The sequence below is a fragment of the Heteronotia binoei genome, chromosome 2 (assembly GCF_032191835.1).
Source record: "Heteronotia binoei isolate CCM8104 ecotype False Entrance Well chromosome 2, APGP_CSIRO_Hbin_v1, whole genome shotgun sequence".
Taxonomy (NCBI): Eukaryota; Metazoa; Chordata; class Lepidosauria; order Squamata; family Gekkonidae; genus Heteronotia; species Heteronotia binoei.
The window spans coordinates 103,230,182-103,247,248 of NC_083224.1; the positions used below are offsets into that span (position 1 = coordinate 103,230,182).

The following is a 17,067-nucleotide window of genomic DNA, read 5'->3' on the forward strand; positions in this document are numbered from 1 at the left end:
GTACAAACCCATGCATCCGACAGCGAGGGGGAAACTCATGACTCGATGGTCTGGCATTGGGTAGATCAAGCTATAGCCCAAGCCCTTTCTTTAACCAGGCAGAGTTTAGGTCTTCCCTGGTAAGGAATCATATTTCCATCCATAGATTGCTTGATGTTTCCAAGCACATCCATCTTTCCCCAGTTATCAAGATCTGAGGAAGGGGAGGGAGGAGTGCCAGCCACCGGTAATCCTTGATCTTTCCGGAGGCGACAAGAGCCTCTCACGACGCTGAGGTAAAGCTGGAACCAGCAGTCACGACTGCTCATTAGGCCCACACATCCAGGAAGCAGGCACACGACTTCCTCTAGTCAGAGCCAGGAAATGGGAAAGACAGAACTAAGCTGTGTGTGTTTGCTGGAGCAGTGGGGGGATCAGAAGCTGGCTGAAGCGTGAGAAAAGGCATTTCCTCAACCCATATACAGCTTCCTTTGTCCAGGAAATAAAAAGAAAGCATTTTTAAGACCAATGAGTGGTAACATTTTAAGCATGTTTTTTTTTAAAAAAAAATTGTGTTCCATATAAAATTTCTATCTCCGCTACCTAATCTTAAACAGGAACATGTATGGCCCAGCCCAGCATGGTTCAGCCCAACCTGACATGGCCCGGCCTGGCCCAAGGTCTCATTTATGTCAGATCCAGCCCTCATAACAAATGAGTTCGACACAGCTGGACTAGATTGCTTTTCATCACTTTCACCATTCTGAAAAGTCTCCGATACTTTGCAGAACTGCCATAATTACATTTCTACATAACACCCTTGCAAATTCAATCCAGCACCACATAATTCTAGGATAAGAAAAGGCCTGTGGGAAATTGACACAGGGTGGTGGGGACAACTGCAAAATGGCTGCTGCAGGAAACAGAGACAACTGCAAAACGTCAAGGAGTGAGGTCATGAAGCATAACTCTCCTTGTAACTTTTCAGCACTTCACATAGAATATCTGCTTAAGAGGATACCTTTTAAAATGAATTTTAAAAAAATTCTTCCACAGTAACACAAATGAAGATCCTTATGCTGTACTGGCAACTTAAAAAAACTGCACAATCAGATCCCCAATGGTCTTCCTGGACAGAACCCCCATCTGGCCCACTTTCTGAAAACACTTGGGGGGCACCAGGAAAAGTGTCAGCAGGCACTTGTGCCCATACTGCCATCCAAGCTCTGCTCACAACCTGAGTTTGATCCCAGCAGAAGCTGGGTTCAGGTAGCTGGCTCAAGGATGTCTCAGCCTTCCATCCTTCCAAGGTTGGTAAAATGAGTACCCAGCTTTGCTGGGGGTAAAGTGTAGATGACTGGGGAAGGCAATGGCAAACCACCCTTTAAAAAGCCATAATGTGTTACGTCACCCGAGTAAAAAATGACTGGTGCTTGCACAGGGGACATGTCTAGAATATTGGGTGCCACTAGCACATTATAAATTATCATTATTTCCTGTCATAAAGTTTATTTAAAATATTTTAAGCCACTTTTCATCCATACAGCAAGATTCAGTTTGAAAGTGATGAATTTCAAGATTGGTAGCCTTTGGTGTAATGGTTAAGCCAGCATGGTGTAGTAGTTAAGAATGGCAGACTCTAATCTGGAGAACCAGATTTGATTCCCTACTTTTCCACATGAAGCCTGCTGGGTGACCTTGGGCCAGCCACAGTTCTTGCAGCCCCACCTACTTCAAAGGATGTCTGCTGTTGGGAGAGGAAGGGAAGGTGATTGTAAGCCACTCCAAGAATCCTTTAGGTAGGGAAGGTTGGGTATAAAACTAACTCTTCTTCTATGACCTCAGAAGTTTATAGTATTTAAGTACAAATTCCTGTATGCAATTTTTTTAAAAAACCCTGTCAACTTTCAGCATAGAGGTCTCAGTGTTTTTTTGGGTACAATTTGGATTTCACCATTTTTCCTTAATGTATGCTCTCTGGTATTTCTTTGAAGCACAGATGTATATCATTGGTAACATTGTTGGTACAAATCACTATTGTACTTAGTTACAATTATTTTAGTCCATAATTAATGTAAACATGCTTTAAATGCACTGACTTATGCTACAGCTAACATTTTAGAGAATTCTCATTTTCTGCACTTATATACCCTGTCCTGGATCATGCAGGCCAACCAAATCTCATCAGATCTTGGGAACTAAACCAGATGAGTTCTGGTTAGTATTTGGATGGGAGACAACAAAGGAAGCTTAAGGTTACTACACAGAGAAGGCAGTGGCAAACCATCTTGGAACATCTCTTGCTTTGAAAACCCTTAAAAAAAATCAACTACGGTACTACTTTGTCTGTTGCTCCTCTGCCATGGAGCACATGCCCCTCTGGTGGTAGGCACTTCTGCTGAAGGAACATCAGTCTTTCATGAAGCCCAAATATACCTCACACAAGAGGAATATGCATCACAGCAAAGGAGCAGCTTTGCAGCGGTTGAAGAGGAATGAGAGTGGAAAGAAGATATAGGATCTAAGCCAAGAATTAGATACAGCTTTTCAACGCACTTCTCGCACTCATGTTAGGGTTGCAAATTCTAATAAAGAATTGATACAATGGTTTGTCAAAATCCCTGATTCCAGATTTTTCTGTTAGCCTTAATTCATTACATTCACTAAAATTTTATTTAACTTCATTTTTATATACCTTGCCTTTATCATCAATGGGGTTCCAAATCAGCTTACACCATTCTCCTCTCCTATATTTTACTATTATAATGGTAAAAAGATACAAACTTGCCTGGTTTCTCAAAGCCAAACAAATGTGTAAGGGAAATCATTTTTTCTTTTCTTTCAGGCATTTAAGCTGCTTTAGACTAACTCATTTTAAGCAACTATGAGCTTAAGTACAAGATGTAAGCTATACTACAAAATCACGAACACAGTATTTAACAGTACAGTGCTCAAAGAACAGATCAGTTTTGACACAGAAATAAGGCAAAAACTTAAGTTTAAGAAAAACCTTGTATTTCACATGTTTATTAGGAGGCAAGAAGAGCCTGGCACATTTTATTAATTTATACATACAAAATGGTAAAGAGTTTAAACACACAAAACAGAAAAAAATACAATTAGCAGTTTATGGAATGTTTTCCTTTTATCATAATCAGAAACATAACAGGTAGAGTTCCTCAACTGTGCTTCATGATCAAATCTGTAACAAAGAATTTTATTTGAAATGCATATAAGAAGCAGAACTGTAAACTGAAGTGCATTGTTCTAATGCTTGATTAGATGCAAGTTTTTAAAAACATGTCTTAACCCCTCAGACAGGGGCAAGCATGGACATTTCATCTGTCTCACTTTAATAAATGCAAAAGTAAACACTAAAAAGTATGGACCAGTTTCATATTTTATGCCTATATTAAACTGATTGGCCACATAAGAACACATAAAATGTGACACAGGTGCATAATAGCTAGATTTAATGTGATAACCAAGCTGTACTAAGCAACTGAGTCACCTGAGTTGAAACTAAACTCTTCCTAAATTTATTTCACTGCCAAATCAGTTTTAAAAAATAGTTACTGGCTTCTCTTGATTTTACTGAACCATAAGAAAGTTTTAAGTTCTAGTATGAGCTGGTTCTCTATAAAATCACAGAGATCACAATAACTTTGGTAGCTGTCTGAGCTGCTGAACATCCAGAAATGTACCTACTGAATTCATGGTGTCAGCACAGCTTAAATGATCAAGAATGGGAGTTTGCAGAGTTTCAGGTACAACTGGGACATCTAGATTCTCTTTGTCAGAATGCTGTGTAAACTTTGCTTTGCCAGGTAGAAGTTTAGTTTTTGGCTTTAACTCTTTCAGAAATGGAAGTGAACTTTCATTGGATCGCTGCAGGATTCTGAGTGGAAGGACTGCATTTGTAACATGTTTTAACACAAGTCCCTCTGAATTTGACAGATGACTGCTAGGCAGCTCAGTCTCACACTGCACAGGATTAGGAGGAAAATGCCTTTCACTAGCTCTTTTGGATGGTTGCTTCCAGTGGGAACAATTCTCCAAGAAAGGATTGATACCTTGCTGTAGAACATGCTCTAAGCTGTCTCTTCTCCTATGACAGTCAGCCTGCTGTTCCTCTTCATCATCACTACTATCAGTGCTTTGGATGAGTCCATACCTCTTCATATACTTCTTGGTTGCAAAAGACATATTACTTGGTGATATTAAGTTAAAGCCAACTAAACTCTTGTCTGTATTATTATGTAGAAGGGTCTGTAGCGACAAATCCATAGAATTCTTTTGACTTGAATGACTCAGAGAAAGCTGGGACAGTTGACTTTCATTCAAGTACTTGAGGGCAATAGCATTTGCCTCCATACTCAAATCTACTCCATTGGGAGATAAGCCACTCATACTAACATTAGCAAAAGAAATGTAGTTGAGGCCAGGGACTACTGCTTCAGGGTTAATGCAGGCCAATATACTGAAAGAGAACAAAAAATTACTTAAGTTTTTGTATATACATCACAGGGGTAATTTTTCCACCTAACAAAAAGAACAAAAAAATTCTGCATACACTACATAGTACAGGCTGCTGCTGGCTGCTTTGATCTTTACACACCATCTCTTAAGTCTATCCTGGTATAGAATCACAGGAAGAAATTAAGAGTATGATGTACTACTATGGGATGCATTTTCTGCTGTGCGAAAGTAGAACAAAGCAAAGCCTGTGCTTTTTGGTGCTGCCAAAATCACAGATATAGCAACAGACTGCATGGTTAGTTTGTTGCAAGCTCAAACATTACATTTTTCTCTGTGACCCTACAAAAGAGATGGCATGCAGTATAGTAGTGCTGTCTTACATTTTCCTCCTGATGCTCAGGAAAAAAAGCAGATAAATATTTTAAATAAACTGTTCCCATCTAAAGTTGAAGCAAGCCGCTAACCCTGGTCTAAGAATGTATTATTGAGTTGAATGCGTGTACAGAACTGGTTCATAAATGTACTAGTTAGCTGAAAAGTTCTGCAAGATACCACCCATAATTTTATATGCCTTCTGTTCTTTCCTATGTCCTTAACTATTCTGTAAATTCATCTTCTTGGCCTTTCTCCACAAGGAACTCCAACTCCAGAATCCCTTTTCACTGCTCTGTTCAGAAATCTTCTCTAGTACCATGACAATTGTAAGTAAGAGAGGGAAGCAGAACCAGACCTGTATACAGTTCTGAATGAGGCTAGCAACCATACCTCAAATTTCTGGACTCTTGGGCACAAATCAAATAGTCTATCAGCCTCTAAATTTTGCTCTTTTAGTCCGATTACCTGAGCCAACGCTATTCATTATATTTTATCATATTTTACTTCGTAAGCCACTTCAAGCGGGTTTTTAGAGAGGCAGCATAGCAATTTTCTTTCAATCAATCCTCTTTACCTGGCATTCTCTACTTTGTGTACATTTTTCATCATCTTGTCAGAAGAGTCAAAATTCACTCCAAGGTTCCTTAACTGCTTCAAGGTGGCACTCAGAACACTGTCGTCTCTCAGGTCTGGGTCAAGTGCTGAGCTCCTTCTCTTTGTCTCACTTGTTTTTGAGGGTGCAGTACTTTCATTGCTAATCTGATCTTCCTTTGTAACGTAGGAAGTAAGTTCTTCAGAAGATTCCTTCAAGAAGTGTTTTACTTGACCCTAAGAAATCACAAGGAAAAATCCAGAACAAAACCTTCTAATTTACTTAATACAGAGTAAACAACTGAAGTCTTATTTATACCTAGGATAGACTGAAAGGACTCTTATGAGTTATCTACTTATGTTTGCTACAAGTTACTTCAAGATCAGACATTCTAATTTTTGTAACAAGTGGCAAAATATAATTAAGCTATGGAACTTCTAAGAATGGCAGGCAATTTTCACAATCTTGTACTGCATCTGCCATAAGTAGCAAAAGTTTGTGCAAATATCTAACAGAAGAATCAGAATCAAGTGCCTGAGATACAATGCTAGTGTAACTGTTGTAATGCAAGCCTCTACCAGCCCCACAGTAACTCTGGTGGCATCTGCTTAAAATAAGCTACCTAGTCTACAGATCAGGCAGAGGAAATGTCAAAGTATCATCTATGCCTCAACAAGTTTGTTTTTTAAAAAAATGTTCAAAGCAAACTTTATAATAGTTAAGACATTACATTTTGAGAAAAAACCCAAATGTACAAAGGATCAATATGTTTTAGAATGAATTATCTACAGCTTATAAAGAGTTTGGGGAAAGCAGAGTATAACATTGGAGGATATAACAAAGGAGAGATAGATTATGAAGAAAGTAAAATCTTGTCAACCAAATGGCGTCCCAACAGTATGCCAGTTCAAAGTGTTATATTATAAGTGGAGGTATTATAAGTGGAGCCATGTATGATAATTTGGATTGGAAAGGAGATCAGCATCCGCCATAAATTGTAAAGTGGGATCCTGGTGAGAACAAATTTAAGAGTAAATCTTGTGGGAACCAGTCTGAGCTTGGTTTAAAGACTCAGGGATCGTGGACATGACAAACTGATCCCATATTTTATCATAACAGCCTTTCAAGGTCGGAGGTGTACGGGTTTTCCATACAGCGGCAACTGTCAGTTGGGCAGCAACTAGAATAATTTAGGCAAATTCCTTTGGAGTGTCATCTCATATTGGAAAAATCCCAGAAATTAGGAGTAAGAGGTCCAGTCTGGTCAGAAGCAACAGTGATGGTTTTTTTTAATGTAAAGTTTATTTAGAATCTGTCACTGCATTATCTTATTAATATGTGCTAGAGCCTCCTGCCAGAAGGACTGAATAACCAGGCATTCCCACCAGCAGTGGATGTAATTGCCAATGGAGCTGCAATTTTTCCAGCAAGGTGGACTGTGCATGGTCTTTATCTGATGAAGGTATTTCGGACTGTAATACCAAGCAAGATGTGATTTTTAAAAATTGCATGTGGATGTTGAAGACCTTAGAAGCATGTGCAGGAGATTGCTTTGAAGGTCAGTTTGCCAAGATTTCTGATATTTTAGCTCAAACTTGCAGTCAAATGTCAGAAGAATTTTATAAATTCTGGAGAGCAGCCCCTTCAGGGAATCAGGGTATGCAGGGTATGTAATGAGAATATGTAGTGAAAATACGCTCAAGGTCAGTTCTTGGTCTCTGAAAAGTTCTGGAAGTGGCAAGAACTTCTGTTATATTTTTAAGTTGTAGACTGTAGAATCACAGAGTGTTCTATAATCTTTTGAAGTAGAGGTTATCCCTCATCTTGCCATGTTTTACCAAGTTTAGAGGATGTGAAAATCCTGTTAAAGTCCATTCCGTGAAGGCTCCAGACTCCATGGCTGGTGTAAACCATGATTGGTTTGTACAGGTGAGAAGTGAGGATATTTCAGGAGCCAGCAGATTTCTTCTGTGGCCCAGATGTTCATTTTGGCAGCTAGGAGACAACGGTCATAAAGTTTAGATTGTTATGAGGGGGCAACCAGAATGCTTCTTGCAAAGTAAATGGGGAAAGATGAGACTGTTGAATAGACATCCATTTTGATGGAGAGTCAGCATGTAGCATTCAAACCATGTTGGAAAGAGCAGAGGCATGATAATATGTAATATTGGTAAATCAAGACCATCCATTGAAAGTTCTTCATATTTTTGCTATTTGATGATATGTCAATCACTGAAAATTCTCTCCTTCACTTTGTATATCATGCCAAGATTGTTCCAATTGCAAAGATTTAGTTGAATGTTTTTTTGAAGTTGGTAGAAGTTACATCAGGGATGACAAACTTCTTTGCTACAAATGGAGATTTTTTTAAAAAATAAAACAAACTTTATTTAATCAGAAAGCATCATAACAACAAATGGGACTTTGAGAGGCCAGGCCATGCGTATCATAAAATGTAATGCCAGGTAGTGGAGATATATAGGACACTTTATAAAGGATAATAAAATATATTATTTTAAACTTAAAACACAAACATGCTCTTGTGATGTTTTGTTTAAAATGGAAAGGTGGGGGATAGTGGGATTTGGCAATACAGTTTTAAAAATAAAAACATCAAGAAAAAGCACAGCAGCAATTAAAAATATAAACCAAAAATATAAAATACTCTGGGCTTAGGAAAACAGAAAATGGTTGGGCATTACAAGCTTCTCCCCTTGCCTCCAGGTCTGCTCAAATTGGCAACAGCTCTTCAGTGCAATATTCCCCTTTGGCTGCAGGTTCCCCGGTTAGAGTACTCACTAGGCACCAGTTCTAAGGTTCATTCAGCAGATACATGATGGCTCAAAGCATCAACCTTTTATTGGCAAGGTCACACAACTCCTGCAAGGAACAGCTTCTAACTGGCCATATAAATGCTGAAAAGTGAAACTGAGCTCCACTCCATTAAAATACACTGCAGCAAAGACAAACCTGCAAAGAAAATGTAAAATGGACTTTCCATTAAGGTCTCTGTGCCCAGATATCTATCTATCTAGCCACAGAGACCTTAATGGAAAGTCCATTCTACATTTTCTTTGTAGCTTTGTGAGCCCAGAATTGCTTCCTGCTGCAGCCTGCAAAGACAAGGAAGAAGCTGGGAACTTTTGCAGTCTTGGAGTTTCAAAGGGTGAGGACAGGAGGGGGGAGGGGGGAGAAAAGAGTCCCAAAGATCTGATTAAAGCCCTGGGCAGGCCGGACAATTGACACCCCTGAGTTACATAATACCATTTTTTAAAAAATCAAGAGTAATTTGTACCCTGAGATGCCTCCAGGAATCAGCAATCCATCTGAAATGGATGTTGTAATGCAGTAACTGCATTGGAAGAGAGAAAGATCGGGTATATTTCCAATTTCCATGGACTGATTCAAGGGCCAGAAATGCTTCCAAATTTGGAGAGAATTTCTTGAAGAACTGGAAGAGACTGTAAAAGGTCAGAAATAGAGGGTCAGATAGTCCAAATAAAGGTTCACTTTATGTTCCGTGTCTCGAATGGTGATGCCAATAAATTCAGTGTTTGTATAGCTCTTCTGCCAACTGCTTGATAGCAAGTGCACAGATTGGGGGGGAGGCAACTTTGCCTGGTGACTCTTACCTTGGTAGTAGTTGATGAATAGAGTGACTGTAAAGCTCTCAGGGAGTTGTTGCTAAATCCCATTTGTCTTAGGAGCGAGAACTTGTAAGGAACTTCGAGAAAGTCAAATGCTTTTCTGAAGTCAAGCACAAATATCAGAGTGAGGAGCGTTTGCCATGTATGATGACATTAAGAGTATGTTGGATGTTGTCAGCAATTTGCCATTTTGGAATGAATCCAGTCTGGTCTGAGTCAATGTAAACTGGTATGATTGTTTTGAGTCTATGAGCAAGTATGATGGTAAAGATCTTCACATCATTGAGAAGAGTTATCAGATGATAGGATGCAGGATTGGATGGGTCTTTGTTACTTTTCAGAATGACCACAATAAAAGGTGGTAGGACTCTGGTTTGATTAACGTTATTACAAACAGAAAAAAGATTCCACGAGTGATAATGAAAAGGTTTTATAAAATTCAGCTGGCAGACAGTCAACACCTGGTGCTTTTTGATGGTGTCCTGCAGTTCTTTCAACATGATGGAGCTATCCATAAGTGCTTTATGAGATGAGGAGAGATGGTGCTGATAATGTGTTGAGGTGAGGTAAGATTCAATGGAGGATGGTTCAGGTTAAGTTAAACTGTAGAGTTACTCATAAAAAGTTGCAGAAGTGTTGGCTATTTCTTTAGAAAAAAGAATGGAGCCTCTTTGATCCTGGGTTTGTACAAAAGAAGACTTTTTCTACTCCTTTACCCTCCGTACAAGAAGTTGGATTTTTTGGAGGGGAAGGGGGGGACTTTTGCCAAAAACACAGTCACAAAAATATCATTTTTTTCTGGATCTGTGCTAAGTTCCATGGTTTTAAGGATCTTCTGTTCAGCCATCAAGTTTGGCATAAATATGTTTTCTGCCTTTAGGCTTGTGTTAGAGTTCTAAAGATATGATGCAATCCAGTTTCTGCCAAGTCCGTCCTTTTCTTTTTTCAGGTGTGATATTACAGAAATGATAGATCCCCGTAAGAGTGCCTTCATTGCATCCCAGGTAGCTGAAGGAGGTGTTTATGTCCCTTTCCAATGTCTCTGATTGCTTCAATAAAATGTTTTTGTCCATTGTTCAGTGTCTGTCAGCATATTCAGTTGCACCGAAAGTTAACTGACAATCCAGCCAGACATCTGATGGATCATGTCATCAGATCGGACTGCCATTTTGAAACGACAGCAGTTTAAAGAATGGCACCCAGAAAGGCAATTTGATCTTAGTTTGGAGCACACAGGGAGGCTAAAGTGATTTCCATCCATTTTACCTTTGAAAAAAGAATCCCAGAGGATCAGCAAGTATTATATCCTATGCAAAGTTAACATTTCTAGATATTAGGGTCACAACCACCCTGGCTTTGGAAGAGCCAGGAGCCTGGAACTGTACTGGGAAAAGGGGAATTTTAAGCAACAGGTATTTAGTGGAGCGAATATGAGGTTCCTATATAAACAAAATATCAGGTTGCTGTCATTTTATATGCTGTAACACCTTTTTTCCTGGATCAAACTACCGCGATCCCCTGATGCTGACAGAGCTTACTTTAAGAAAGCTACCATCTCTGCAATGGAAGGTTTAAGTTATCATAATTATGAATCTAATGTGACCAGTCTATGGGCTTACACCAGGAAAATACAAAAGTTAAACAGACAGTAATAATAATGCAAGGCTTCAAATATCATAAGTGTCTTAAGTGGCAACTGGAATATCTTACCACAAAGACAAATACCAAATACCTTGCAACGGTCAATTAAAAATTCTTATCAGAACTATATAAAAAGTGCAAAAGAAAATCATATTGTAAACACTATAAATTGAAAAGGAGCCCTTACCCCATGCTATGCAAAAGAGAGCTAGTTAGATGATCAACAGAAGTAATGAGCTATAAAATGAAGCTAGAAGTAAAAATGTTTTTAAAAGTAGTTAATTAACTAATCCCCCCAGGCACTTCAATAACAGCAATTAATTCAAAATTGATCAAAGCACAAAGGTTAATCAGTTACAGTGCAGGTAAAACAAGAAAGGAACAAACCATAGGGATATGTACAATATAACTAGACGAATTGATTAAACAGTAATGAGATGGACTTACAGGATGACACTGGATTGTCAGCACTCACTCTGTGCCTTTAAGCACAGGCAGGGCCGGTGCCAGGGTTTTTTGCATCCTAGGCAAAGCTAAGTACTTGGCCCCACCCCCCACACTCCTAATCAATTTTCAAAAAAATATTCTGGAAGCACCCCTCTTGCTTTGCTTGCTCCTTAGCCGTTTCTGCCTTTCATTTGTGGAACTGAGCTCCAGATGGCCATTTTTAAAAATCAGCCATAGCTCCGTAGAAAAATAACCGTATTTTCTAAATAAGTTTCGGATCAGTTCAGAGATAAACTAGCAGTGTAGTTAGCATAAACCCACTTAATCCAAGCCAAGCAAGACCAGGAGACAGCTGGGTTTAGGATGGAGCATGTTGCATGGGAGTGAAGCTAGCCAATCATGGGCCGAGCAATAGTGAAGTTATATAGTTTATCAACCTTGTTATGTTGATATACTATATTACGGGGCAAACTGTTTCAAGAACACAAACAGCCCCCCAATCTCAAAAAACTCAACCACAATAATACAACATCTAATTTGAACATGGACGCTGGTGCCAGAGCTTGCAATGAACCCTTGCTGCAATACACACCCAGACAACACAATCACTGGACCTAACAGCATCAACTACACCATCTCAAACTTATTAACATGCTCATCTTCTAACACTGCATATGCCATTAAATGTCAACAGTGCCCTTCAGTTCTCTGCACAGCACAAACAGGTCAAACCCTATTCCAAAGGATAAATGCACACAAATCTGACATCAAGAATCATAAAACTGAGAAACCTGTAGGAGAACATCTTGGACTTTTTTTCTATTTCCAGTTTATAAATTGTACAGGCATATCTCTAAGACCTTTCTATCTTGGATTTATTGGGGGGCTAGTCCATAAGCTTTCAAAATGGACAGCACCACACCATGATCTAGCTTTAGAACGGAAGAAAGCCAGTTTGAAAACAAAACATATAGTGTCTTTATATTCATCTTCTCCATCAGGAAGACCTCTAAATTATAGGTTTAATTGTTTAGCTTGAGTTTCAAGGGTGGTTATATAATCATGAGTTTGCTCTTCATAAGTCTGCAAGTCCCTCACTATGTCTTTCAAGGCCTGCCCCATATTAAGTGCTTGGATCCCACTTAGTTGGATCTCTTACTGGTTGAATGATTTGTAGCATCTGTTCTTTTAGGCCCTTCTCCATCTTTTTTGATAAGTCCTGTTTGCTAAGTACTATCTCCAGGAGTTGTGTGATGGAAGTCTTAACCACCATTATGGCTTTCTCAGCACTGAAGACCTTTGGTTCCACTTGAGTTTCTTTTGGGGTAAAGAATGCTGGTGGCATTTTGGGTGATGGTTTTGGGAGAGATGACATAGCCCTGTTATTTTTGCCGATAATTCAAAACACTGTAGGGGTGGTTATTGCTCTAAAATAGTACAGGAGAAGGGAAAGTTGAGAAGCCAAAGAATTAGATGACCACCATTTTGGATGGTATCACCACACCCTCAACAAATTTGCTTTTGAAATGACGTGTGCTCATTAGCACAGTTCTTTTTGCACAAGCTTTGTTGAAATGAATGAGGTCTATTTAAATCTGTGCTATCAGAATTTCATAACAATGTGGTCATTTTAAGATTTAGAGATCAATGAAATCCTAGATTACTGCTATGGCACATGCTACTGAAAAGGACGCATAATGTGAGATGTGAAAAACTATTATGAAATTATAGACATAAGCAGATAACAACTCAGGAACTTTAAGGTAAATATAGGACTCACGAATCTGCTGTGCAATAGGACAGAGTGGCTACTGAACAAGGTATTGTCTTTGACAGAAAAAAATCCTGAGCGCCAGTTTGGTGTAGTGGTTAAGTGCATGGACTCTTATCTGGGAGAACCGGGTTTGATCCCCACTCCTCCACTTGCTCCTGCTGGAATGGCCTTGGGTTAACCATAGCTATTGCAGAGGTTGTCCTTGAAAGGGCAGCTGCTGTGAGAGCCCTCTGAGCCCCACCCACCTCACAGGGTTTCTTGTGGGGAGAGAAGATAAAGGAGTTTGTAAGCCGTGCTAAGTCTCTGATTCAGAGAAGGGTGGGGTTATAAATCTGCAATACGTCTTCTTTTCCGTAAGAGCAGTGTGAAATAAGATTATGCTATGAAACCTTACCAGTATGTCCTGGTAAAACTTCTGATCCTCTGGAGGAACACTTGGTAGGGATGAAATGGCCTGCTCAACATTTTGTTCATTATTTGCTACCGAAAGGTCATCAGTTCCCTCCAACGACTTTGCTTGCAAATACATGGTAATGTTTTCACTAAGTACAGAGCCTGGGGTAATTCCTGTGGCAACTGCCATGCTGCTAGAAGCACAAGAGAAAATAACATGCAATGAGTAAACACAGGATTGATATTTTATCTATCTGCATCAATGACATTTTTATTATCTTTGTGGCAAAAAAGAAATGCTACATTTTTAAAATTAGGTACTTCTTGATTTTTCTGTTACTCAACACGCATCATTAGTTGAGTTCATTTTTAAAGGCAAAGGAAGATTTTTGTAAAACCATTCATCTTCTAGGAATGTGCTTTAATGTACATGTTAAGCATATTGCTTTAATAATTTCAAGTGACAGGAATTCTTTAAGTCAAACAGGACAAGGATCTCTGCACCATGTATATATTAATTTTTATACAATTAAAAAATTAGTTATAAATTGTGTTACAAAAGCCAAGACTTTGTAATATACACCTGAGATATTCAGTACATTGATCAAGTACATAGTGGTTTTTTAAAAACTTTATTAAAAATACTTCCCATCACCTAAAAATCTTGAAGACAGAGTTGTACCCATGCTCATTTTACACCAGCAAAAAGGGCTAGCAGCAGAGTTGGCAATTTTTGCCAATTTATCTTACTTGAAAGACAACCACTGAAGTGCCAAGCGCTGCCCTCGGATGCCCCTGAAGAAGCAGATAGGGTTGCCATTTGCCTGGAGAGAAAATGTCCTGTCCCTTTAACAGAAGCTTAATGGAATACTATTTATCCTGTAGTATTATTTACCTCTGTGCCAAAAGCTTCAACTCTGCCCATTTCCACAAAGTCATCATTAAAGGGGCAGGACATTTTACTATCCAGTTTGTTGGCAACTGTAGAGCTACAAATGTACATTCAACATGTGCAACTTTGCTTGCTTATTATTGGATACGACCCATAGTATTTTCCATCTACCTATACAGATGAAAGTACTGTATAGAGCTGCACACTGAATACAGTCCACCAAAACTTTAAAATTTGGTAAACTTCCTCCAGTACACATGTAAAGTTACATGAAATATCAATACAGTAGAATAATGTCCAGAAGCTCCAATTCAAAATTAATACAATATCTAGTCCAGGGGTGTAAAATTAATTTGTTAGGAAGGCCAGACCTTGTCAGGCTGGATCATGTGTGTCATAACATGTAATGCCAGGGAGTGGAGATATAAACTTTATAAAGGACACAGACAAACTAAAGATTTTTTAAGAAATTAAAAGAAAACATGCTTAAAACATTAGCACTCTTGCAATATTTAACAGTCTGATAACCGACAACTCTTTCTCTGAGAGGCCTCGGCCAATAGTAGGAAGAGAGGCTTGGCTCAGTTGCTCTGCTGTGCAATTGAAAGAGCCTAGCAAGCTATCTCTCCCCCTTCCTCCTCAAGGGAGGAAATTTAGCCAATGGAGAAAACAGAGGTGTTGCTCCATAGCTCCTGTGTGATTGAGTAAGCCTGGCAATGCAAGCTGTGATTCTGGGGGGGGGAGAGAAGGAAGATGACAGCTGGTTGCTTGCAGCCCTGATAGGACTCCTCAGGGCACCTGATCCAGCCTTTGGGCTTCATGTTTGACACCCCTGATCTAGTCTATACATAACTGAAACTGCTGTTTCTCTTCACTACTGCTGGATGACCCTTCTAGTCCATTAGGAGACATGCCAGAGAAAGATATTAATGACTAGTCTCAAGAAAAACCTGAAGTCTCTAGCTAGCTTCATTTCCATGTCTGAAGACTGGCTATCAAGGTTGAAGCTAGTTGTAAAACACCGTCTCCAGCATTTCAGAGATAGGACTCAACCTGAATCTCCAAGCAGCAGCATAGGATCCACCGAGATATGAGTATACACAGACTTGTGACAGCACTGCATAATTAGAAGAGCAAGAATCTGCCCAAGGTAAAAGGAATCCTCTTCACCACCTTGCTGTTTTGCTGCTCCTCTCAATTAATTATCATATGGCAGTGTGTTTGGTATAGCCAGGAGGTAAACAGGCTGCTTACCTGTAACTGAATCTTTGAGCAGTCATCTGTGCACTGGGTACTGCACCTGTTCTAGATGCTCATCAGGAAAATTCTTGAGCTCACTTCTTTTGGCGGGCTTTCTTTCAGCTCTGGGGACCAGGCATCAACTACACATGTCTGGAGCTGAAACCTCGCCCCAACCTCAGTTCCTTCTACATACTGCCATCAAGTCCAGCCAAGACAAGGTAAGTGAAAGGAGATGCCAGCAATGGGGAAGGCAAGTGTGACTACACAGATGACAACTCAAAGATCATCAGTTACAGGTAGACAACCTGTTTATCTTCTTCGTGGTCTCTGTGTAGACCTTACACTGAGTGATTAGCAACCTGACAGGCAATGGATGGTGGGTGCTAGCAGAAAAAGAATTATAAGACAGACAGGTGTAAGTAAACAAAAAACTGTTATGCATTGTCATTGAAACCCATTTTGGTTCCCTCCCCCCCCCCCCCCGAGAAATAAACAGGGGGTCTCAACACTGGGAGATGGATTATAAGACTGCCTGCTGCAAGGCAGTGTTCTTTTGAGCTTTAATGTCAAGTGCATCGTGAGCCACAAAAGTCAATGGAGATGATCATGTAGCAGCAGCGCAGATGTCATCCAGTGAGGCTCCAAGCCAAGACTGCAGACGATGTGGACATCACCCTTGTAGAATGGGCTCTAGGTAAGGATGGTAAAGGCTTGCTTGCCAGTTCAAAGCAGAGTCCAATTGCAGAAAAAATTTATTTCAACAGCCTCTGAGATGCTATAGGTTTGCCATTGGATAGAAAATGAAAAGGCAACAGTCTTGTCAGAACAGTTGAGATCTCAGTAAGTAGACAGGTAAGGCCATCATCTATTAGGTAAGGAAAGAAACATGGTAAAACTACAGGTTGAGATAAATGGAACAAGGAAACAACCTTTAGCAAAAAAGAGGGGTCAGGTCTCAGGCCCACCTTGTCAACATGAAACATCATGTATGGCGGATCAAAAAGCAAAAAGTTCACTGGCTCTTTGAGCAGATGTTAAGGCAACTAACAGCAGTCTTCCAAGTAAGAAGCAGGGAAGTCATAGCCATGGGTTCAAATGGTTTACCCATGAGCTGGAACAAAACAAGGAAAGGATCCAAGTAGGTGTCAGCCATTTTAAAGGAAGTTGAAGGTTCAGGAAGCTCTTCAAACATGCCATCATTGTGGGGCAAGAAAAAATAGTGGTATTTACAATGTTAATATGGAAAGCTGAAACGGCAGACAAATGAACTCTGATGAAAAACAAAGACTGTATTGCTGAAGTGTAGTAATGTACTTCAGGGCAAGGGTGGGGTGTCAGACCAAAAACCCTTAGATGTGGTGTAGACAATCTGGAATCCATTTGGAATACATGAGATCTCCTAGTCAATGGTGTGCTTGCGTTTAACAAGAAGTCAACATCTTGAGGAAAAAGGATCATTGTAGAATTTGCAACACTGTTAATTTGAAGAAGCCTGGGTGAAGGACCCTGCCGGATTATTGAGAGAGAAGGTTGTGGGCATGAGGTAGTCAGAGATATCAGCCCTTGGACAAATGTAGCAGAGTTTGAAACCAGGGTTGCCTGGGCC

At 39.7% G+C, this 17,067-nt stretch overlaps 1 protein-coding gene across 2 annotated transcripts in view; it reads right to left on the reverse strand.

The window, feature by feature from the left end:
* Positions 1 to 2,977: 2,977 nt before the first annotated feature.
* STIL (STIL centriolar assembly protein) overlaps positions 2,978 to 17,067 on the reverse strand; it is a 32,888-nt gene continuing 18,798 nt past the window's right edge. Inside the window, exons 16-18 of one of the 2 annotated variants that reach the window (XM_060231784.1) lie at positions 13,329 to 13,518; positions 5,408 to 5,661; positions 2,978 to 4,459 (exon numbers count right to left, since the gene is read on the reverse strand). In XM_060231784.1, the coding sequence (XP_060087767.1) occupies positions 3,634 to 4,459; positions 5,408 to 5,661; positions 13,329 to 13,518 (1,270 nt within the window). In that variant the 3' untranslated portion in view covers positions 2,978 to 3,633. Of the gene's footprint in view, positions 4,460 to 5,407; positions 5,662 to 13,328; positions 13,522 to 17,067 lie in introns of both variants that reach the window. The other variant, XM_060231783.1, reaches the window with a different exon arrangement.